Below are 24,762 nucleotides of genomic sequence, written 5' to 3'. Positions count from 1 at the left end.
ACACGTATCTGCAACGTAGCAATACTTGGGCAGTGGACACCAATGGTTCGTTGCCACGTCACAGGTCTGTACGACGTGGAAACGAGCTATTGGTCTGAACAACCCACAGGTTGTGACGTTGCTGTTCCGTGTTCAGGCCTTGTGTAACGAATGGGCTTGGTCATAGACTCTTCTGTTTAAGAGGCAATAGCTCTCTTACATAGTAAATGTGACCTTGACCTGTGTTGGGCGCGAAATCGTTAAGAATGACCTTCGAATCCTGTTTCTCGTCAGGTTTCCAACAGAAGAAGAATTACGATCTCACTACGTGAAAGACCTGAGCTGGTCCCAGTACAAGATGCACGTCGTGAACATGCACAGGTTGCAGCGACAGGGCCAGATTATCGCCAACATACCGGCCACAATGAAAGGGTCAAGTGGATGGGCCAAGTGGCCAGGATATGTGGTCGTTCCTAAACACAAAAAGGTAAAGGATGCCTGGACCATATTTTAAACTATTTTATTTTAAATGGCTAAATAATACACAGTAGGCTCTATTGTAATAATATGTAAACAGAAAAAAAACTGACTGTTTATATTTCCCAACTATCAAACCTGATTGTTTAAGTATTGTATAAAAACATTAAAAGTTAAAATGTTATTTAACCTAGCTAGGTCAATAATAGAATATGAACCTCTGTTCGGGCCCCCCCCCCCACACACACACACTCAAGAAAACATTAAGAAACTGGAACAGACACAAAATATAGTAGTGATATTCATAACTAACGAATATTCACATTTGACTTGAGTAACACCTTTAGTAAAATCACTAAATTTAGAAAGCCTTCAGGTGAGAAGACCCAAAAGTGAAGTAGCAATCATACATAAAACACTGAACCATAATCTTCAAATACAAAAACAAAATTTAATAAAATTCTCAAAAAAGACGCACAGATAAGGCACATTCATCTTTCCATATGCTATGACAAATTTGTACAAATGCTCCTTCTTCCCTAGTGCTATTAGAGTATGGAATGGGTTGCCTAAGCCAGCCAGGAAAACCAGTGACTTGGCAGAATTTAAGTCATTGGTAAACATGCATGACTATATGCATGACGCGTAGGACGTAATCATCTTCTTTTTTGAAGTAACATCTGTATCATATAAGATAAGATTTTTCATAATCAAACCCTAACATTTGTCTACATTTTCCACACTAAAACCTGATTATTAATTTACATTTTCCACTGTAAAACCTAAATATTTATTTATATTTTCCACAATAAAATCTGATTCTTTATTAATATTTTCCACAATTCTGTACGCTAGAAACGATTCGTGCAAGTGATCATTTTTTCCTAGTGCCATTAGAGAATGGAATGGTTTGCCTGAATCAGCCAGGAAAACCAAAGGCTTAGAGTTTAAGTCATTGATTAACATGCATGACCTGACTGACACATAAAACGCATAGGACGTAATTATCTTTTTTTTTTAAAGTAACGTCTGTAATATATAAGAGAAGATAAAACCCGATTTTTTGTTCATATTTCCCACGTCAAACGCGATTGTTTCTCCACATTATTGACTTCTGGGATAGCACATCCATTTTAAAAAATTACGATATACCCATAGACATAAATAAATATAGACTGGCCGAAGGAAGTAACTTCATGTAACTTGAAAACATGTATATCTATTGTATTCGGATTTCCGAGATATGTAAAATTGCATGATCTTCATTCTTAGAGAAAAAAAAACACTAATTTAATACTTATACAGGTTATGGCTGAAATAGATATGAATACTTAACTTCTATACTGCTCATAAATGCTGTATAATAAAGTACACAAAATTGCAAGTCACAAATTTTCTTTACATAAAACTCTTTAATCGGCCAGTCTATATTTATTTATGTCTATGGGTATACCACTTTCTAAACGACGAAGGCATTTTTTTCTTTTCAGCCTCATTCTCGCTGTTCTTGACCTCTAATATTTATAATGAACTTTCTTTTTCTAGTTAACTTTTACAAGAGATACTTTGGAGCACCAATAGTGACTCTTTCAAAACATTCTTGTACAACCAATCTCTCTCTCTCTCTCTCTCTCACTCTCTCTCTCTCTCTCTCACTCTCTCTCTCTCTCTCTATCTCTTCTGCTGTGAATAGTGAGTCTGCGTGACCGTTTCTTGGTGTTTTCTTTGTTGCTTTCCTAAATTCCTCCTTTCGGTTTTCCTTCCTGATCTTCTCCTGTATTTACAAATCTTAGATCAACTCACTCTGTCAGGCTGACACAAATTTTGAGCACTTTTTTTCTCCCATTTCCAAAACTCGGATCAAGTTGAAACTTTGCTTACTTATTTATTGTCGAAAACAACACACGAATCAATAAAAAAAAATTAACTGAATAGGTCATTACATAGTGGTAATTAATTAAATGATTAAAAAAGGGAAATATTTTTACAGTATTGAGATATTTGGCTGTTAATGTGAACTTATTCCCCTTAAATAAGTTTTTATTTCTATTTTGCTTGTTTTTACATCTATGCATTTTGTACTAACTATCCCTTGAAATAAAACTAACACCTTTAAAATTTCAGATGACCAAAGCTGACAAGACAAGTGAGGATGAAACGGACTCGTCTTATGAGGAGTCTGAATATGACGTAGATACAGAAGATGTCACACAGGAACTTCCGGACAATGACCTCCCAAAGATGTCTGATAAAAAGTTCAAAAGTTCTGGAAGAAGTTCTTCCGATCTGGACAGTCAAACATTTACTTTGACCAATGACCGTACACTAAACATGAAGCCTCCTCAGTCCAGTACTGTGGCCACATGGAGAAAGAATCTGGAAGGCACCAAAGCTTGCAATCATATCTTTAAATCTTGATGAAAATTTACGATTAGCTTCACGCTATTATGAACATTTTTTGGTAGAAAAAGATTTGATCATGTCTTGGTAGATAAGATGTGAACATGTCTTGGTAGCTAAGATTCGAACATGTCTTGGTAGATAAGATGTGAACATGTCTTGGTAGCTAAGATTCGAACATGTCTTGGTAGATAAGATGTGAACATGTCTTGGTAGCTAAGATTCGAACATGTCTTGGTAGATAAGATGCGAACATGTCTTGGTAGATAGAATGAGAACATGTCATGGTAGCTAAGATTTGAACATGTCTTGGAAACAACATGTCTTGATTACTTTAATGAAGACCTTTTAGTAGGTAAAATGACAACCTTAATAGCTAAAATGGCGACCTATCAAGGTACCTATAATAACTTATATACTATACAACTTTCTATGTTTTTTAATATTATTAAAAGCATTATCTGGGTCTATGTTGATTACTAGTAATGAGAAATGGGGAGATATTTATGCTCTCGGGAAATATTCAATTTCTTTATTAGAGGGAAAATGTATACATATGTATGTATAAACGAATGAAGATTAAAGTTATGTAATTTTGCTGAAAATTAAACAGTTTAGTGTTATTAGTTTACAGAATGTTTTAAAAAATCAAGTAAATGACTCAGAATGGAAACTTACTAAACAATCAGTCAATGCTGGTACACCAGTGACTATCTTCTCATTTATATAGAGGGTAGCATTATATAGTTCGTCCATCATAGCGTAATAATGACCACTTTTGTCATCCAGGGGCCTGAGGGATTTGCACTGGGGTTTTATGCCTCCTCATGTGGCTGTTGAGACTTATGTGAGCCCGGAATGTTCGGCTGCACACTGGGCAGGTTATTCCAGCTGGAGCTAGCGTCATTGGCCTTGCTTTTCTTCTCTGGCGTTTTTCTTCTGCCAGCGTTGTTCTCTTTTCCTCAGCAACCTGTGCGCCAGTTATTCACAGCGCAACGCCAAGATGCTCTGTCATGTGCCTCTGTCTCCCAGGTGCCTGGGTCTATGCTGAACGCCTTCAGACAAAAAAAAAAAGAACAACAAAATACCAGGGTAGCATTAAATGCACATAGATACAATTATATTGTATCAATTCGTCGATGTTAATGATTGGCAATAATTATAACATCATTATCGATAAATCACTTATCTATATATTTATGAGAGCATTGCGACATGTTTTTCAAACGAGATATACGGAGATATTTATCATGGTGAGATTTTTGTTATTTTCTGGCCTGTACAAAACACATATGATTTCTACTATTTCTAGATAACTATGGCCATTTTGTTTCTATTACCCGGAAATAAAACAAATAAAATGATGGTAGCAACTTCTTACAAAGCTTCTATCAAGTCACTCTGTCCGTCTGTCTGGTACGAATTTTCAGCATCTTATTTCTCCCACCTCCCTTTCTCGGATCAAGTTGAAACTTTGGACAATTATTCATTGTCCCCCCCCCCATCCCAAAAAAAAGAAAAACCAGCATGAATTAATCAAATAATTAACCAATTATTTAAGTAAAAAGTGGTACATAATTGGTATTGTTTGATATCGAAAATGAAATAAATCTTACAATTATGATTTAAATTTGGCTGTAAATGGGAAGTTCGTCCCTTAGAAAAATGGGAAAAATCGGGGGCGGGGAGAGAAAGAAAGGATATCTGGGTGGATTTTACCTTACATGTTTTTTAAAAACATTTACAAAAGAAAATCAAATTGGAACGATCTTTATTCACGCCTCCCAGGCCGACATGCTAACCACTCTGCTAGTGAGGTACTTATGATTAGAGAAGATTGAAAAATATATATATATATGGGCCTATATATTTATTTTTTCAGTTTAGAGCGGCCACCTATAGATGGGACTAATTAAGCTTATTCCACCACTTCAGTCAAGTACAAGTTCTTTCCCTTGCTCGAAATACCAAAAAAAAAAGTGAATTAACTAACTGGTTAATTTTTTAAATTGATTATTGTGTTGTCAGGTAAAAGAAATAATTGGACAAATTTTCAGCTTGATCTGAGATTGGTTGTCGGAGAAATAAAGTGTACAAGCTTTTTGCCAGACAGACAGACAGACAAACAGAGTAAGTTGATATAAGCTTTGTACAAAAATGAACGGCTAAATATAGTAACGTTTGCCAGTCTGTTTCTACGTTAATGTTCACAATTAGAAACAAATCCTTTCAATGGGATGATAACTAGCATTGACCAATGACCAACTCTTCTCTAATGTCCTTTATGTTTTCTTTAAAGTCATGTAACATAATTTAGCGTTAGTAACACCAAGACACACAGCATTCATCTCTAGGTCGTCACGTCATCAGATCACACATTTCGTTGCAGTTCTGCCCCCTCGCCTGACGTCATTAGATCGATGTTGATCCAAACATTCACGAGCCAAAGCTAGGACAAAGTGACACAAATGGCGAAAGTACGTGTCGCCCATTTCCGCCAGGACAAATTGCTCTGTGGTCATTTGCTGGACGTCGTGGGCGACCAGGCGGCTGTCAACTGGATGTTGTTGTTGTTGTCGACTACATCGTTCTGCTGTCTTCTAGAATGAGTTATGCATCATTCTTCTACAAGAGAATTACCAGGAAAGCTGGAACAACAAAATAATAACAGAGAAAAACTACCCGTCATACATCCGGTTACAAATGAATGTAAAACACAGACCGAAACGATTTTCAAACAAAACAGGATAACAGGAAACCCCAATGACAATGTTCAATTTGTCCTATTTTTAAAGCATATATAATTGTTGATGAAAAAACAATTTTAAGTTTAAATAAAATACCTTTCATAAAATGTTCTTCCTTTGTGGGCCAAAACAGCACACACACACACACACACATTAATGACGATACTTTTACACATTGCAAACAGAAAGTTCACAATTGGATACCAAGCAGTAGACAGGGAATATCAAGTAATGCTAGTCTGTTTCTGTGGCCATTGGATAACGATGGAGTTGTATGGCCCACACAACGGATCTTCACTTATAAAGAATCCCCGGCACGTCACAGTGACTCATCTTATCAGCTGACATCTTCAAGTAAGGTTACGATTTTAGCATCTCTCAGCACCATAAACGAATTAGCACTTCTTCAGCACCTATATCAACAAGAAGTTCGCGACATATTCAAAGCAAATAAACCTGTGCTATATTCTGGCAAAATAACTGTGACACATACACATGTGACGATTTTCTGTATTTAGACATGATAATGAACAGGATGTTATGCAAATATTGTAGTATTGCAAATTGAAGAAGGTGCAACACAAACAAGCTGGAACATGACTACAAACACTTGATCCAGATGTCTGTAATTATAGAGACATTTGTCGCTGCATCTTTATTAATGAGTTCCATAAACTATTTCTGTTTCCTAAACATCTTCACTTTTGACTTTCATTGGATTTCTGGCAGGTGCAAATTGGATGTTAAAGTAATTTTGAAAGTTTGATAAAATTTTGTCCGCAAAGCATTAGCAAATGGCATCACTGATAATTCGACATAAATAACTTCGCTACAATTGACATACAAACTGATGGGGCAGGCAGAGGAAACAGTGGTGAATGTCTTACGAGAGTGTCCAAGAGCGGCGGGGAGATAGCTGAATGGTCACTTGAACTCCATGGAGGCTATGAGACACTACGTTCAACAACAGAGTTTCTTACCAGAGCACTACGGGAGGCCCACAACAGAGTTTCTTACCAGAGCACTACGAGAGGCCCACAACAGAGTTTCTTACCAGAGCACTACGGGAGGCCCACAACATACAGAGTTTCTTACCAGAGCACTACGAGAGGCCCACAACAGAGTTTCTTACCAGAGCACTACGGGAGGCCCACAACAGAGTTTCTTACCAGAGCACTACGAGAGGCCCACAACAGAGTTTCTTACCAGAGCACTACGAAAGGCCCACAACAGAGTTTCTTACCAGAGCACTACGGGAGGCCCACAACAGAGTTTCTTACCAGAGCACTACGAGAGGCCCACAACAGAGTTTCTTACCAGAGCACTACGAAAGGCCCACAACAGAGTTTCTTACCAGAGCACTACGAGAGGCCCACAACAGAGTTTCTTACCAGAGCACTACGAGAGGCCCACGCTTTCCTGCCCTACTAACATTAGAAGTTCATCCAAAGTTCATGTTGTCCAATACGTTATGCATTTCCATACAAAGCTTTCGTATTAAAATTAAAATTTATGGATGCGCTGTTCAACCTTTTTCAAAACGTACACATTTTGGTTCACATATTACAGGTTTAACATCTTTGTTTATTTCAATAAAATCCTAATGTGAAATTTATAAGTGGCGAACCTTAAACTTCACTTACATCTTACTAATTATTGATGATTAATAATGACTCTTGGCCTTACGTACGACGGTACGACATACCAGAGCTTTACAACACGACCAGGCGTTATGCATTAAGCTCATTTACTTTTAAACTGTTAAAATTTGTGAAATTTGTTCTGCTGCGATAATTAAAATGTTTCAAATTAATTCTGCTGTCTGCTACATCTATCTTCAAATAACAATAAAAATAGTAAATTCCGTTGAAAAAAAAACGTGAGTCAAGTTTTACATTTTAGATCTAGATGAGGCCACACTTTCAATGGACTTAAACGACCCCTGACAAATTGTTAATGGACCCCCAAGGGGAGGGGGGTCGCGAACCACAGGTTGAGAACCCCTGCTCTAAATAGATCGAATCCTGTTTTTGAAATGGATTGTAACTAGATCATCAAAAATAATTTTTGATAAACATACAGGAAAAAAAAAACAAAACTATATATAGTCTATGGGGAAAAAAAACAATAAAATATCGGGTTTACCCGATGGTTGAAAAAAAAAATGCATAGAGTAAACTTAAAGACGCCATACACATATTCATATATCGCAAAACTGTTGTATAGGTGTATAGGACTAATTCAGCTTATACCACCACTTCAGTCAATTACAATTTCTTTCCCTTGTTCGACATAACAAACAAACTAATTTATTACCAATAGTAAATTAACTAATTGGTTTGTTTTTTTTTTAATTCATTGTTGTGTAGTCGGGTAAAAAAAAACATTTGTTCTGCAAACTCTCAGCTTAATCCGAGATTGGGTGTGGGAGAAATAACGTGTACAATCGTTTTACCAGACCGGCAGACAGTGCAATGAGTGGATATAAGCTTTGTAAAAAAAAAACAATAGGCAAAGCACAAATCTTTTCAAAGTTATTTCTCCTTCCATTCTCATATCAAGTTGAACTATTCATAGTCGAAATCTATACATGAATCAATAAACAAATGTAACCAATTATTTAATCCATTGGTAGAATTTTTTTTTAAATGGGGAGATAAATTTCGAAATTTTGATAGATATGGCAGAGATTGTGCGGTACTTTCCATTGTATTCGTTTTTTAATAAGCATTTTTAAATTTATTTTTTTTTCTTGAAGTTTTTATTTGTGCTTTTTTAAAAAAAAAACACTTAAATAAGTCAAAAATATACCTTGAAAAAAAATGCAGTTTTTTTTTTCGTTATAAATGTTCAGACGTTCCATCATAAAGAAAGATGATTATTTTATAGTTCCAACGTCCAGCAGGACGTCAGGTAACGGCAGAGGGCATGACTGGAACTTGAGACCAACTTGATGAGAGTCCGAAGTGCATACTACTAAACCATACAGACGCAAGAAACATAGCCAATCAGCTAAACTAACCTGAATCATCAACAAATCAATTAGTAAAGTTGTCCTAAAATTGTTCACGTGCTACACACTAAATACTGCTAGTTGCCATATACTTAAAAAAAAAGACAATAAAAAATTATATCTTTTATATATCACTACTTTCCTGCTTATAGCATGCTCAGAGCGCTTTGGTCCAATCTCATTTGTTGACCAGTAGGGAGAGGGGTAACTGGGAACAGGGTTTTCCGTGCTGCCTTTAAGCGCTCAGTAAACACAACTCTGCTCGAGTCGGATGTCGAACCTCGAGCCCTCCTCATAGGTAGTCAAGCCAAGCCAAGTTACTTGGCCTCTCGACCACGCTTCAAGGTTGTATCATATAGGTGCTAGATAGACAACCTACGTAAAATCCCAATTCACCAATCGCTGGTTGTGTGTGTGTATGTTTGAGTGTGTGTGTATGTCTGAGCGTGTGGGTTTTCCTTTTTTTTTTTTTGCATCTATATCATTATTGTTTTAGTAGTAATGCCGAGGTCGTCAGTTGCAGTCAAACTGAATTTCCATTTATTTGGACCAGTAATATTAATTCACTGCCTCTCACTGAGTTTATCTACAAATTTTCCAAATGTTTATTTCCACCCAGACCAAATGCACGATTCACGAAAGATAGGACCGTGGCAGGCCCCTAATGAGATAGGAGGCCAAGAGGATAGTTATCTTGTATTTTAGTTTTGGGGCCTTCATGTGGACCAACTCTACACACTTTAAGACAACTGAGACAAAACTTTGGCGCTGATATTGGATATTTAGTTTGAGTGCTAGATACTGAGTGCTGGATACTGAATACTGGGTACTGGTATTGGGTATTAGGTACTGGTATTGGCACCGGGTGCCGGGTTCTAGTGGGTACTACTGCTACTGGGTACTAGGTACTGGAACGTACTACTGGTGCTGAATACTACTGGAACTGGGTGCTGGGTTTTACAGGTGCTGAATACTGGGAGCTGGGTACTGTTGGTGCTGGGTACTACTGGTGCTGAGTACTACTGGTGCTGAGTCTTGGGTGCTGGGTACTACTGGTGCTGAATACTAATGGAACTGGGTGCTGGGTTTTACAGGTGCTGAATACTGGGAGCTAGGTACTGTTGGTGATGGGTGCTACTGGTGCTGAGTACTACTGGTGCTGAGTCTTGGGTGCTGGGTACTACTGGTGCTGAATACTACTGGAACTGGTTGCTGGGTTTTACAGGTGCTGAATACTGGGAGCTGGGTACTGTTGGTGCTGGGTACTACTGGTGCTGAATACTACTGGAACTGGGTGCTGGGTTTTACAGGTGCTGAATACTGGGAGCTGGGTACTGTTGGTGCTGGGTACTACTGGTGCTGAATACTACTGGAACTGGGTGCTGGGTTTTACAGGTTCTGAATGCTGGGAGCTGGGTACTGTTGGTGCTGGGTACTGTTGGTGCTGGGTACTACTGATGCTGGGTACTACTGATGCTGGGTACTACTGATGCTGGGTACTACTGATGCTGGGTACTACTGATGCTGGGTACTACTGATGCTGGGTACTACTGATGCTGAGTCTTGGGTGGTGGGTACTACGAGTACTGGGTGCTGGATACTGTTGGTGCTGGGTACTACTGATGACAGATACTGGGTACTTCTGGTGCTGAGTACGGGTGCTGGGTACTACTTTTGCTGAGTACTGGGTGCTTGGTACTACTAGTGCTGATTACTTCTGGTGCTGCGTACTAGTGGTGCTTAGTACTTTATGATGTGGTACTTCCGACGCGGGTGCTACTAGTGCTGGGTACTACTGTGCTGAGTACTGCGTGATGGGTACTACTGGTGCTGAGTACTAAGTGCTTGGTACTACTGGGTGCTTGGTACTACTGATGCTGGCTACTTCTGGTGCTGGGTACTGGTGCTGGATTCTGGTAATTGTGTCAAATTCAGCACTTCAGTACATTTCTCCAATCACAAAAAAAAAAAGTCATCGAACTAGACGTAATCTTACCGCCCACCAACTGTTAACTCCGCTTTTGGTAAATTGCATAGACGTGAATTTAGACTAAACACTTTTCTTTTGACAATCAGCATTACTTAAGAAAAATAACAACAACAAAAAAATATGGTTAAAACAACGGGGCGTCCTTGACCTGACACGCGCAATAGAACTATTTTTTATATTTGTATTCTGATTTTTTCCCCCCTCAAATTTCTAATTCGAAATGCTCAACGGTCCAGCTGTGTCCAGCTATGTTTGAACGCGACGGTAAATAAAACAACATTATTTTCACTATGAGGGGGAGATGAAAGAGGGAGGGGGGACGCCAGACGTCGTTCCATTTGTCAGTGTGGCAATTCATTCTCATTAGGAATTATAAATATCACCACAGGGTATTTCCGATTTCTGGACCTACGTCACGCGATTATACTTCGAACCGGCAAGGAGCATAATTTATTACCACTAATTAAGTCGATATTGTCACAATGTCATCAGTAATTACGAAACTTTTCAATCAATTTATTTTGTCTGATCTGTTTTCTTTGTAGTTAGAATTTTGTCTTGCTTTATAATAATAATAATTATTTTTATTATTATTCATTCTCTGGCACTGCCAGGGTCTAGTTTAGTTCGAAACAAACAAAATTCATTGTAGTCACTTTGACTTATTACTATTGATAATTATATTATGTCTAGTTTAGTTCGAAACAAACAAAATTCATTGTAGTCACTTTGACTTATTACTATTGATAATTATATTATTGATGCTATTTCTAATGTGTTTAAAAATGGAAGCACAAACAATTCTATCGTCTGCTGCTTCTATATATAGCAACGGGCAAGGTGTGTGGGGGCGTTTGGACTATAAAGGGTATATTATAAATAAAGATGTGAGAGAGGTGTGGGGGCGAGATACAGATTTGTGGAAGTGAAAAAATAAAGAAAGAAAAAAGAAAAATCATGTCGCTAAAGAGGACAAACCCAAACAGGCGGAAACGTAGGTTATTATTACCTCCCCTACACGTGCCACTGCCTGGAACGTGCATTTCTAGGGAGTTATCTCTCTATATAAAGGTTTCTCAAACCGTTATGTGACTTAGGCCTGTGACATGGGATGATATGTCACCGAAGTGTGCATAGGGCCTGTTACTTGTGATAGTTTGTGGCAGACATACAAGAGCACTGGAACTGTGGTCTACATTCTGTGTTAATATTTGTATTCGAACTGTCATAAGCAACAAATTAAACCATACAATGCGAGTACCCAGGATGATTGTATCCTATTCTATGCCAGATCATCGAATATAAGTGTATGTTGACTGCTGTGAAGATTTGCAGGAAATAAAAGAAGGTAAAGTTTCTATTGATTTTTTATTTTACCTTATGGTGATTCCAGACATAGAGAAAAATATGTTACAAGTTTAGATTAATTTACGTTTTCTTCTGTTCTATGTCTGTCTCGTGTTGCACATGAGTTTGACCTTAAAAGCTTTATAAGATTTTTATTTTTATTGTCTTAAAAAATGAATTAATAATTATTATTTTGATTGTAAAAAAAAAAATGAACAAATTAAGTTCTCTGGCACTGCCAGGATTAAAAACAAGTTATGTGACAACGATTCTCATGTAGTCCAATTATTATCATCTCGATTCTTCTTATTATTATTCTTATTTTTAATATTATTATAAAATGTTCTTGTTATTGTTGCAGTTCTAAAAATATTTGCAACATTGATTACTATTAATAATTTGATAAGAAAGGAAAATTCAAAGATATTTTCTATCGCTAGTTATGGGTGAGACATAAGATTTGCCCTCTATGACTTGGGTTGTCCGCAACATGATTTTTCTTTGTAGACTCTTGTCTTGAAAGACACACATCTTGTGTTAAGTCTTTACTGAATCAATTAACCCAAAATAAGACATTATGTCATCGTTTACATCACCATTTCTGACACCAGTGGTATCATTTACATCACCATTTCTGACACCAGTGGTATCATTTACATCACCATTTCTGACACCAGTGGTATCATTTACATCACCATTTCTGACACCAGTGGTATCATTTACATTACCATTTCTGACACCAGTGGTATCATTTACATCACCATTTCTGACACCAATGGTATCATTTACATCACCATTTCTGACACCAATGTTACAGAAAAATATACTCGAATAAATAAATGAATCTGAAGTTTTTCGTTATTAATTGTATTTTATTTTGACCCTAGGCTCTCGCACGCACACGCACACACACACACACACACAAGAGCATTCAATAGATTTCAATGAACCAAAATGGTCTTGTGATGAATTTTCGGATCCCAGGTATCTCGTATTAAAATCTAGACCCCTGGTCTTTGTGATGTCCGCTTGACATCCTCGCTAACGATTGGCCGCAACGAAATGTTAGATTTTCTTTCTCTTTGCTAGAGACCGTTGGGTACAGTTGCCTGGTCGTGTAGTTTGCGCTTTGGGCTGTGTTACAGCCCTTATCCTTCCCCTGCAGGAGTTTGGGCTATTGTGCAGTATTCATATCTGAATGGACGAGCGATTGTAAAACAAAACAAAAACATTTCTTTATAAACGTCCCTTTTCAATCTTACCAATATTTAAATCGTATTTTTATTTTTTTACTTTTGAATGAGCAATTAATTAAAAGTTAGTCTTTGATAGTTTTCATACTCTTTATGTAGTTTCCCATTTTAGACCTTTTGATGTATAGGGCAGATGATGTAAAGGTTATCTGTTTCTGTGGCCCACGTTTAACGAGGGTGTCATGTGACCAGCACAACGACCAACCGACTTGTCCCTCCCCAACTAATGTCGAGTTGCAGAGCTGGGAGGCGCCCAAAGATCCCGAAATGAAATAGCCCAGTGTTCACCCAGGATTCGAACCCGGACTCTTCACGTGAATTTTTATTTTCTTTGTTCTATGCGTTATAACCCTACAAGGACTTTGCATTCTGAACTTCGAGTAAGTGTCAACTTTGGCTAGTAGAAAAAAAAAAAAAAGGCAAAGAAATGAAGAGGAGGCTCCCCCAAACCCCTTTTTATCCTCTTGTTTAGATTTTTCTCTTCCCCCCCCACCACACTTATTAAATATCGAACCCACCAACCCTTTCCGATCTCCGCCTCTTACCAACTTGTCGACCCGCGCTCCGCCACTGCATATGGTGAGGTGCGCTTCGTTCTTCAAACGACCTTGAACTCGTAAATACTTTTTTGTGTGTGTGTGTTATCTATCTCTGATATGTGGGTTAGAAGTAAGGCAATGTATTCAACCTGCCATCCTGTCATGGTCGACTTATGACGCACCTGCATCTGACCCCCTGGCATTAGGCGTTCCCTTCTTTCCCCGCCCCGCCCGCCGTCCACTTGCACATCTGGTCAAATGGTCACTGCGTCCTCCCGAGGAATGTGCTGGTTCATCTAGAAACTGACCGCGTTTTTTGTAAACCAGATCATACAGGAAAAGCATTGATTTCATCATAATGTTTGTTTTGACGTGATTTGAAGTGAACGGATTCTGTGAAGGTCCGTGATTGGAGAAAAGACAAAAAAACACTTTGCTCTGACTGTAAAAATGTAAATGCATAAACGTTTTTACTCAATTTTTGTTTAGCCTTCAATGTATTATTGTTCCATCCATTTGACAAACAAGCAAAAGCATTTTGTTTCTGACTCGTAAAACTAGATAAAGCTAGATAAACACAAACTTAATAAGCAACATAAAAAAAGACTTTTTTAAAAAAAAAAATAGCGAAGCGTATCTAAGAGGAATAACTCCACATTTACAGCAAATATTTCAATACTATTTAATTGATTTATTTCCCTTTTATAACAATAATTAATTGCCTTATTGGTTAATTTTGTTTTATTGATTCACATTAAATTAGATACAATTAAATAATTAATTAATTAATAAGGTTTCCACTTGATCCGCGAATGAATGTGGTAGAAATAATGTGTACAACAAATTGTGCCAGACTGACAGACAGACAGTGAGTTGCTGTACGCTACAACAGTAAGTTACAATGTGTTTAATGATTTAATTGATAAAGAAACAAACGAGTTATTGCACCTATCTAAATATATTTCCTTATATGGTACCTACACTTCATTATTTCCATACAACTGCAAGATGTTCAAACAATATACTCTTGGTACTCAGTCAATGGTTAGTAGCTCCAAACAGCTATTACAACTAAACCTATTTATCAAATACTTAATGAAATGAGTTTGGAATCAGCTTCAGCCGACTTCTTTTAATGCGAACTTAGATATAACTTTTATCTATAAATACACACAACTTCAACTTGAAAGTAGATATAAGTAAAGATATAAATGAATAGATAATGTTCACAAAATCTTACTCACTAAAGTAACACGTCTTTTCTGTCTCATGTCACTTGGCAATCTCTCCCCCTTTCACAACAGTCCTTTTAATTCACTTGAATTACGCCAGACCACCTCGAGGTTTTATCACAAACTCTTCAGTCTACACAACCAAAAACATCCGCCCTATTTTTTCCTCAAATTTAGATCAGAAACGAGCACGTACACCCCATAACATATATGAAATTCACTTGCTTCTCATCTACTCAGATAATGTTATTAAATAGTTTTGCCGTTATTAGTTTTTGGTACTTGGTATTGGTATTCGTTATCATTATTTGGTATTGTTAGTAGGTATTAGGCATTGGTATTGTTAATTGTTATTGGCTTTTGGTATCGATATTTTGTATTGGAATTTAGCATTTGATATTTGAAATTTGGTGTTCACATTGGGTATTGGTATTTGGTTTTGGTTTTTGTATTTGGTATTGGTATTGATATTTGGTATTGGTATTGATATTTGGTATTAGTATAGATATTGATATTTGGTATTGGTATTAGGTACTTTGGAATAAGTACAATGTAACTCAGGATAGATGATTATAGTCTCTACATCCGAACATTTAGAAACCCTCAATTTACAAAATTCTAGTTGTCACTGGGCATTCGGTAAAGGTACAATGTCCTGGGCTTTGGTCATGATTTCCTTGGCTAAGGTCATGGTGCCCTGTGCTTAGGTCATGGTGTCCTGAAGCGGAAATAATTGAGCTAGAGATATTATACACATTTAAACCTTTCAATTTCCGGGGCAAAAAACTAGTACTAGTACTAGAGACGTATTCCGCCATACTCTCCTTTGGGGGCTATTAAAAGCGTCAGAGAGATAAGAATTTGGACAGCGCCAATAATGGTTGGTGTTAGAGAGATACGAACAATTCAGACTGCGTCACTAAGTAAACCTATGTAGTCGGCGTCAGCAAGATAATAAGAATTCAGACTGCGTCATTAAGTAAACCTATGTAGTCAGCGTCAGCAAGATAATAAGAATTCAGACTGCGTCATTAAGTAAACCTATGTAGTCAGCGTCAGCAAGATAATAAGAATTCAGACTGCGTCATTAAGTAAACCTATGTAGTCAGCGTCAGCAAGATAATAAGAATTTAGACAGCGTCATTAAGTAAACCTATGTAGTCAGCGTCAGCAAGATAATAAGAATTCAGACTGCGTCATTAAGTAGGCCTATGTAGTAGGCGTCAGCAAGATAATAACAATTAAGACTGCGTCATTAAGTAGGCCTATGTAGTCGGCGTCAGCAAGATAATAAGAATTTAGACAGCGTCAATAAGTATGAAAATGTGATCGGAAATATATCGGCTAGTTATTGAATAAATAAAGCACAGTGAACATACTGACCATCAAAAAAACAACCAGTGAATAATGACACTGAAAAATTGTCAACTGAAGTCCCGGGTCTAGGGGGAAAAGGCTTTTAATAGATCGTCACTATAGCACTTGCTCTGTAGAGCGAATAGTTGTAGGCACACTATTGACAGATAAACAAGGAACTCAAATATTGAAAATGAAAAGAAATAAAATATTTAATGACTGAAATCTTAAATATTAAATTCAAGAAAAATATAGACCAGGGGTGGGCAACCTTTTTGGATCGAGGGCCGCATTTCTTTAAATTTGGGAATGGCGGGCCGCATATGTATATACAACTTAGAAAGATACTCTAGCTAACTTTTAATTCATAGTTACACTGTATTATATTCATGTTTCTTTTTTTTTCCACACTCCACGTTAAGGAATTACAAGAAGAGTTAGCAATTTTTTTAAATCAATTAATAATAATTTTTTTTTAAATTGCTGTTGTCTTTTTATATTACAATAACCCCACTAATATACAGTTGTACTTAATGTGCAGTATTTTACTTTTTACACTCGTGCATAATGTTCCGGAACTATGAAACTAGCTTACTAGTTGTTACCCTTGTGACTGCTGTCAAATTACAGTCAGTCGAAATCGACCAGTAATTATACTTGTTTAGTTTACCCCCACCCAAAATAAAATGCTTGTTCACTGGATGAGACAATTTATGTTCCGAAAGTTAAATGTCGGGACGAGCGAAACTTGCCCTTTTGGAGCATTACCAGAGAATGCTGACCATATCCTTCAATGGTGCATACTAAATCAGAGACCCGAACAGGACTCTAGCCCCAAAGCCCTCCTATAGAACCAAAACTATTTGGAGAACTGCCTGTATCTGGAAAACATTGCGCGGTTCATCTTAGATATAGAATTACTGATCTGAACCCTCCAACATGTAAAATGAGAACAAAGAAGAAGAAGAACAGATGAATGTGTACACATATAGTGTGAACAGCAGCACATTTTGTAAGGTGTTGACATACAGATTCTGGCACCCAAAAGGCTCCTGTGGAAGTACTGACTGGAAATTCTCTTTGCTCGGAGTTTTGTCCTCTGGAGCTGAATCAGCTTCTGTGCTAAATGGTGAGCTGATGGTATTGAAAACCGGTTCTTGACGTCTTAAAATTTGCTTATATAAATTGCAAAATTAAAGAATCTTTTAATCATTTCAGTAGAAATAATTTCACCTTTTAGTAAAGGAAAATGACAAAACCTGTTTTCTTTTGCTTGCTTGTAGAAATGGGAAGGCCTTGTTTGAAAAGATTTAACATCCATTTACATTTCATTTGCAAAATACTCATTGCAGCGGCAATTATGAAATCTGTCTTCCACTCTTCATTAGAAATATTGGTAACAAGGTCACAGTCAATGTCCTTCAAGTAACAAAACAATGTCTTCCTTCAGATTTTATAGTGTTCTCGTTTACCTTACCCATGCTCTGGTAGAGGAAATATTGGATTATTTTGTTCATAATCGGAACTACCTGTGGTTAATACACCTTAGCTCTAATACGTTTGATTGCTATGTATGTTTTTCCATCAAGAAAGTGAAATTTTATGCAGCTTTGTGCAAACTTTCCTGTTTAAAATTTATGGTTGAGGTATTAAAAAAAAACACCATTTTACTCAGTCAAAGATCGAGCTTCACCAGTTGTCACCCTTGCCATCTTCTTCCAAGCCTACCTAACATTCAATATAGTTCTTCATAGCATTGAATAAATACTGATCAGAGATTGTGTCTTGAATTGAGTGTATTGATGTATAGCCAATAAGCATAGTCTTCGTTTGCTTGAAACTTTTTATAATGACAGTTTCAATAATTTATAATTATATTATTTTTAATATATTTGTATTTTTATAAGTATATACTGTGAGCACACATGACTTCTGTAGGTGTCGGCGGGCCGCATAGAACACTCCGGCGGGCCGCATGTGGCCCGCGGTCCGAAATATGCCCACCCCTGATATAGACTATAAAACAAATACGGAAGTTGCGACATCATTCGATTGCCAGTGTGATGATTGTGTTTGCATGTAGTATTGTGATGATTGTGTTTGCATGTAGTATTGTGGTGATTGTGTTTGTATGTAGTATTGTGATGATTGTGTTTGCATGTAGTATTGTGGTGATTGTGTTTGCATGTAGTATTGTTGTGATTGTGTTTGTATGTAGTATTGTGGTGATTGTGTTTGCATGTAGTATTGTGGTGATTGTGTTTGTATGTAGTATTGTGGTGATTGTATTTGTATGTAGTATTTTGGTGATTGTTTTTGTATGTAGTATTGTGGTGATTGTGTTTGCATGGAGTATTGTGGGGAATGTGTTTGTATGTAGTATTGTGGAGATTGTGTTTGTATGTAGTATTGTGGTGATTGTGTTTGTATGTAGTATTGTGGTGAATGTGTTTGTATGTAGTATTGTAGTGATTGTGTTTGTATGTATTTTTGTGGTGATTGTGTTTGTATGTAGTATTGTGGTGATTGTGTTTGTATGTAGTATTGTGGTGATTGTGTTTGTATGTAGTATTGTAGTGATTGTGTTTGTATGTAGTATTGTGGTGATTGTGTTTGTATGTAGTATTGTGGTGATTATGTTTGTATGTAGTATTGTGGTGATTGTGTTTGTATGTAGTATTGTGGTTATTGTGTTTGTATGTAGTATTGTGGATGGCTTTTGATAGAATATTGGGTGTAAAAGTTAACGATTTCTAGGTTTGTTATTGCTTTTAACTGGTCTATTGGTTGGGACAGAGTGACGGCCCTTGGAGAGATTGTCACTGTTGTCAGAGGCCTGAGTTTTGGAGTCAAATCATATAGTATACTATAGGTACTATAGAAGTCAGTTTTCATAGTTGTGCATATTTAATAGTTAACATTTGATGCGTTGTCTACAACTACAGTTATACTGATTACTTTTATTAAAGTTTTATTTCTATTACTAGTTAATCTCTGGCGTGTCTTTGAATTATTGATAGAAGTACATTTATGTGTCAAGTCAAAGCCAGGCCAGGAGGTCACAACAGCCAGTATGGTTTTTATTTTCACTCAGACTATTGGGACTTAATTTCTTGTGGTCCAGTTGTTTGCCTGTTCAGGGCAGTAGAGATGCTGGGTGGCTGCACTTGGTTGTCAGTCCATATCCCTCAGGGTAAACCAGCTAGAAATGCTATATGTCCTGGGAAGGCTGATGCTGTCACCAGAGGCTGGGTCTGTTTGGAGCAGGCAGGCTGGGTGACGTCTAAGAGGTTGCAGAGCCAAGCTATGAATAACGAGTCAGGCTGAAAATACACTGATTTAAAGCCATGTTAATTCCGTTCTCAATCGTCAATCATAGGTCATTTGACCTCGTCAATTATAGGTCAGTTGACCTCGTCAATCATAGGTCATTTGACCTCGTCAATCATAGGTCAGTTGACCTCGTCAACCATAGGTCAGTTGACCTCGTCAACCATAGGTCATTGAACCTCGTCAATTATAGGTCAGTTGACCTCGTCAATAATAGGTCAGTTGACCTCGTCAATCGTAGGTCAGTTGACCTCTTGAGCACAAGATCGTCTGACCAGATTGCTCCGTACACAGTATGACCAAAGCATGGTAGATACAATTGAGTGTTACAATTAACATGTATAAAGGCGGAGGGGCGGGACAAGCAACAATGCTTCCGAGGTGGTCACGTGGCTGGGGAGGCCGGTACACTATCGTTGAATGAAAAGATAAATCATACTTGAAAATGGGCAAGGGGAGATAATGTATACACAAGTGAGAGGTGACCACGAGACAGTTGAGAGAGCTATATAGGAAATGTGAAAATATACAGTATCGTGGGTGGGTGGGGATTATCAATTCAAAAAGCACGTGCGAAACAAACGATTAAAATACTTTTTCGTTTGAATAGACATCTAAATGTACACAAATGAACAGCAGCACCATGCACCAAGTTTTTACATGAGAATAAGAGAAAAACTTTCTTCTGGTCAAGAGTCATTTCGCCCACTAGTCATATTGAGAGATGCTAAATGAAGTAGAAGCCATTGTTTGTCCAATACATGCCTAACGGCTGTCTGTGTCGGCTCTATTGAAGTTGTTGGTGAACGGATGTGCTAGTTAGAGCATGTGACCATTGACCACTGGGGTAGTAATTAGTATATGGGCGAAAGTTCGCTTAGTGCGTTATCGCTTGTCGGTGTTGTCGTTTCCAGGGTCACTGGTTCGAGCCTTGGTCGTCGCAGTCCCTTATTTTCGTCGCATTTAATTCACTACTTTCTCTCATGTAAAAACTTGGTCCTTGGTGCTGCTCTTCATGTATGTTTAATATATGTATAAATCATCATTTGTTGCAGCGCCTAGCTTCACTTCTATGTTTAAATAGACACAAACACGAGTATGCATTGGTAAGTGAGACTAATCACTTTCCATAATTTGAATGTGTGGACGGCATGAGTAAATTACACGAAACACTAGCCTATTGTCGAGCTCACCACAAACATAAAGTATCCCGAGTCACATGGGAAGAAGTTGCTGAAGAAGCGAAGGGATCTCGTTCTCCGACCTACCCTCTTTAGATAGGGGTGCCATGGGTCATCTTCCTCCTGTTAAGCCATTGAGACGCAATAAAATGACCATCTGAGGTTGGAGTGGTTTGATTTTTTTTTTAAATAAAATAAGGGTTAAGAGTAAGTAGGGCTCCATGAAGTGAATAAACTGTCTGTGTCAATGTTCAGCCAAGGACGAATAGTCTGGCGATTAACTCTTTCTCTCCTAACTGACGATACCAACGTTGATTCCACCAGAATGTGGTAAATAATTACGGAGAGAAAGAGTTAAGACGAAGGATGCACAGGAAATCACAGGTGTAGTGTTGTCTTGAACAGCGAGAAATAAAAGAAAGTCTGCGTGTGTAATTGAAAGAAGATCGAATGCTTTTGTCCAGTGGACATTTTGTCCCAACAATGACACTGAACAATGACCAACTCTCAGGTACAAACTAGATGTCAGCGCAGATCTCTCTTCTTTGTAAAGGGAAAATGTAAAAAGTAGAAATACTTATAGTGATCTGCATATTTCTTAACGGAACGAAATAAACGAAGAGGTTGTATTTTAACAATATACAACGTTAAAAAAAAAATAAGAAAAATATAAACAATTATTTTTTAAATAACAAAGCTTATATTAAGTATAACTGTATCAGTTATTTTGAATCAATCGTATAATAAATTTGTAATAGGACAATACAACTAGACAAACAATGGTATATCTAGTCGAATTGAAATATTCTTACCAATGGTTTTTGTTTGACGCTAATTCATGCTTATGGCAAGCTCAATGTGCTGTGGTCCAATCACTGGTGTGGACCAGTTGGATCTGGTGGGGGAAAAGGTTTCGTGATGGCTTTTAAAAAGCAATTTTTTTTTTAATGTAGTTCGACGTTCCTCAAGTTAACACGTTAGCCTTTGAGCCAACCAAGTGCTTTTGAAAAATAAGGTTTTATAGTTAACTAGTGTTAGTTTCCAATTTTAGGTGACGAACTTATTCTATACACAAGGCTTATCTTCCATTAGCAAGTACTGTCTGTATATAAATCGAAATTAATTAATCTTGATTAATGGACCTCATTCACCAATCGTAAATAAACACATTTAGCCACGTCATAATATTGATAAAACATTGAAAAATACGTATCATGTGACAGCCTTTATGGATTACATAATTTGTATAGAAGATATATAGAATCACGTGGCTAAATGTTGTTTGTTTATGATTGGTGAATGAGGTCCATTAATAAAATAATTGGTCAATTTTTTAATTAATTCATTCATGTTTTGCTAGATACTATGAATATTTACAAAGTTTAAACTTGATCCAAGAATGGGAAGTGGGAGAAATAACGTGTACAAGATTCCATCATGAACGACAGACATACTGAGTTTATATAAGCTTGGTAAAAAAGCATGCCCTATAAGATATTCGTACTTTCCGAATACCAGACCAGTACAGATTTTTTAATTATGTTTTTTTTCTTTTTAATTAAAACGTACGTGACAAAATCAAGCTATAGTACACGAAATATTCATTAAGGCACATGTTTTGTTCATAAAAGTAATTTATCTTTTTTATTTGTTGTTTTCGGGAATAAAGTAAGGTGACACTTTGATTAAGGCTTGGTTCTTTTGTGAACTAAATAATGATGTCCTTTTCCAGTGGAGTACTGACGGACCGGGGCATTTCCTGGTAGGTACAATTGCAAATAATATGTCACACGAAATGCTACAAATAAGATAGTCCCCGTAGTTGAAATGTTGATTTCATTAGCCTTACGTCAGACGCACATCGTTGATGTACTAGAAGGTTGACAAGTCCTGAAGACAGACTAAAAGGTTTCAAGGCCTGAGACTCTCAAAAGAAGGCGGTCAATCCATACGTCAGTCAGGGGCGTAGCCAGAGAACTCACTTGACTGACTCTTAAAAGAAGGCGCTTCATCGATATAGAATAAAAAGTTGTCAAGTGAGGTTTGTTAAAAGGAGGCGCCCCATCGATATAGAATAAAAAGTTTTCAAGTAAAGTTTCTTAAAAGAAGGCGCCCAAACGATATAGAATAAAAGGTTGTCAAGTTTGGCCTTTCAAATGAAGGCGGCCCACCCATGGTAGGCCGATACATACAAGACGTTTAGAACTTATTAGAAATCACCCCTTACTTCTAACTCAATATAGTTTTTAGTGATTTATTTCTAAAAGAAAACAAGCAAAATAATTGTTACATTTTTTGTTGGGGGGGGGGGAAGAACTTCACAATTACATCCTCATGTCTCAGTACTGTAACATTTATTCCCCATGTGGCCAGCACAAAGACCAACCACCTCTACTTTTTATTTAACTCTTGTCAGGTACCCTTTAGAATTAGATTTGGGAGGACTGAGGAGTGCCCCAAAGATCCAGAAATTCAAAACCCAGTCATGACCACGATTTGAACTCGAGACCTCTTGGCCTGGAAGCCAAGCGCTTTATCACTCAGCCACCGCGCTGAAAAACAAACAAAAATCTTGCAAAAACAGGCCGAAAAATAAGGTTTCTCTCTCTTTTTCTCTCACTATCTCCGTCCACTCTCTCTCCTTCTTACTCTCTTTCTCTCTCTCTCTCTCTCTCTCTCTGTCTCTCTCTTTCAAAAGACTCCAAAGAATAAGAGGAGTAAAACAAACTAGATAGGAGGATGCTTCCGGATATAGCGTCCGATCTTCGTGACGAGGTCTTCAGAGATGTGCGTAATCTCGTGGGAAGGGCGCGAGAAGTTTCGATTGAAAATTGCGTCTTTGAATCTGAGCCCAAACTTTCCATTCGTCAAAGTCAGTCCAGGAATTAAGCTAACTAATGAAGCGACGTCACAACTTGACTCCAGTTGCCAGTAACCTCATCTGCTGACAAGACAGCGTTGTTCGAAATGCACAGTCATAAATTAATGAATGAAGTGAAACAAAAATTACAAAACAAAGAAAACAAAGCGATATAGTTAAAGGGACATTTGAAAAAAAAAAGTGCATTAAACAGTATGATGTAAATGATGTCATAATAGGCTTGTCTTCGAGTCCAAAGATTAATGAAGAATGCAGTATTTCCCGAGGCTACGCAGCTCCAGCTGCGACCTACATATTTTGTCCCATCTAGCGCAGGCATGACCATTGTCCGTCAGTGATCGATTTAGATTTTCTTTTTGCTATCTACGTCTGTCCTACAAAACCTATGAAGTACCATCAACTGAAGCCAAAGATTGACTCGGGCGAAAGAAAATAAAATAATTGATACTTCGCTGGACACAAGTGTTGTATTTAATATTAAGTGTTTATTTCATGCTTTACAAGTGCTTAATGTCACCACTACAGGTCACTTTAAATAGCCTCCACATTTCTCCAAATCCCTTTGTCTTCTTTTTTATATGTTATTGTATTTTATATAGCTTATACCTGGGACTAGATCTCCAAAATCTGGCAATGGAAATGAGATATCTGTATATTAGGTTTATAGGAGGGACCGTTAGTACAGTCTAGTCTAGTTTATAGGAGGGACCGTTAGTACAGTCTAGTCTAGATGTAAACCTAAATGTGAATCAAACAAAAAGAAAGGTAACATATTAGCTGGCTTTTGATTTTTTTTTCCTTTGCAATCTGTCTAGATCAGTGGTTCCCAAATTGTGTCCCGTGAAATCCTAGTGTTCCGCGAGGCCTGAATAGGTGTTCCACGAACTGCTAGAATAATTAACTAGTAGGCAGTCACGTGAATTATTCTCTCTTTAAAAATAAGCTCCGTTAAATACTCAAGATGATCGAAGTGTTCCGTTAAATACTCCGGATGTTCGAAGTGTTCCGTTAAATACTCCGGATGTTCGAAGTGTTCC

At 37.4% G+C, this 24,762-nt stretch overlaps 1 protein-coding gene and 1 long non-coding RNA gene across 4 annotated transcripts in view; both read left to right on the top strand.

Moving 5' to 3' along the window:
- LOC106070302 (uncharacterized) overlaps window positions 1–4,124 on the top strand; it is a 32,637-nt gene extending 28,513 nt beyond the window's left edge. For 2 of the 3 annotated variants that reach the window (XM_056045232.1, XM_056045231.1), the window contains 2 exons: window positions 274–466; window positions 2,581–4,123. In XM_056045232.1, the coding sequence (XP_055901207.1) occupies window positions 274–466; window positions 2,581–2,874 (487 nt within the window). In that variant the 3' untranslated portion in view covers window positions 2,875–4,123. Of the gene's footprint in view, window positions 1–273; window positions 467–2,580 lie in introns of all 3 variants that reach the window. The other variant, XM_056045234.1, reaches the window with a different exon arrangement.
- Window positions 4,125–11,508: 7,384 nt separating this feature from the next.
- The window catches only part of LOC129928820 (uncharacterized), a 34,126-nt gene continuing 20,872 nt past the window's right edge, over window positions 11,509–24,762 (top strand). The window contains exon 1 of the long non-coding RNA XR_008780316.1: window positions 11,509–11,954. This is a non-coding gene — a long non-coding RNA (uncharacterized LOC129928820). The remainder of the gene's footprint in view (window positions 11,955–24,762) is intronic.

The sequence above is a fragment of the Biomphalaria glabrata genome, chromosome 10, assembly GCF_947242115.1.
Source record: "Biomphalaria glabrata chromosome 10, xgBioGlab47.1, whole genome shotgun sequence".
Classification (NCBI taxonomy): Eukaryota; Metazoa; Mollusca; class Gastropoda; family Planorbidae; genus Biomphalaria; species Biomphalaria glabrata.
This window is presented reverse-complemented; position numbering and strand designations above follow the sequence as displayed.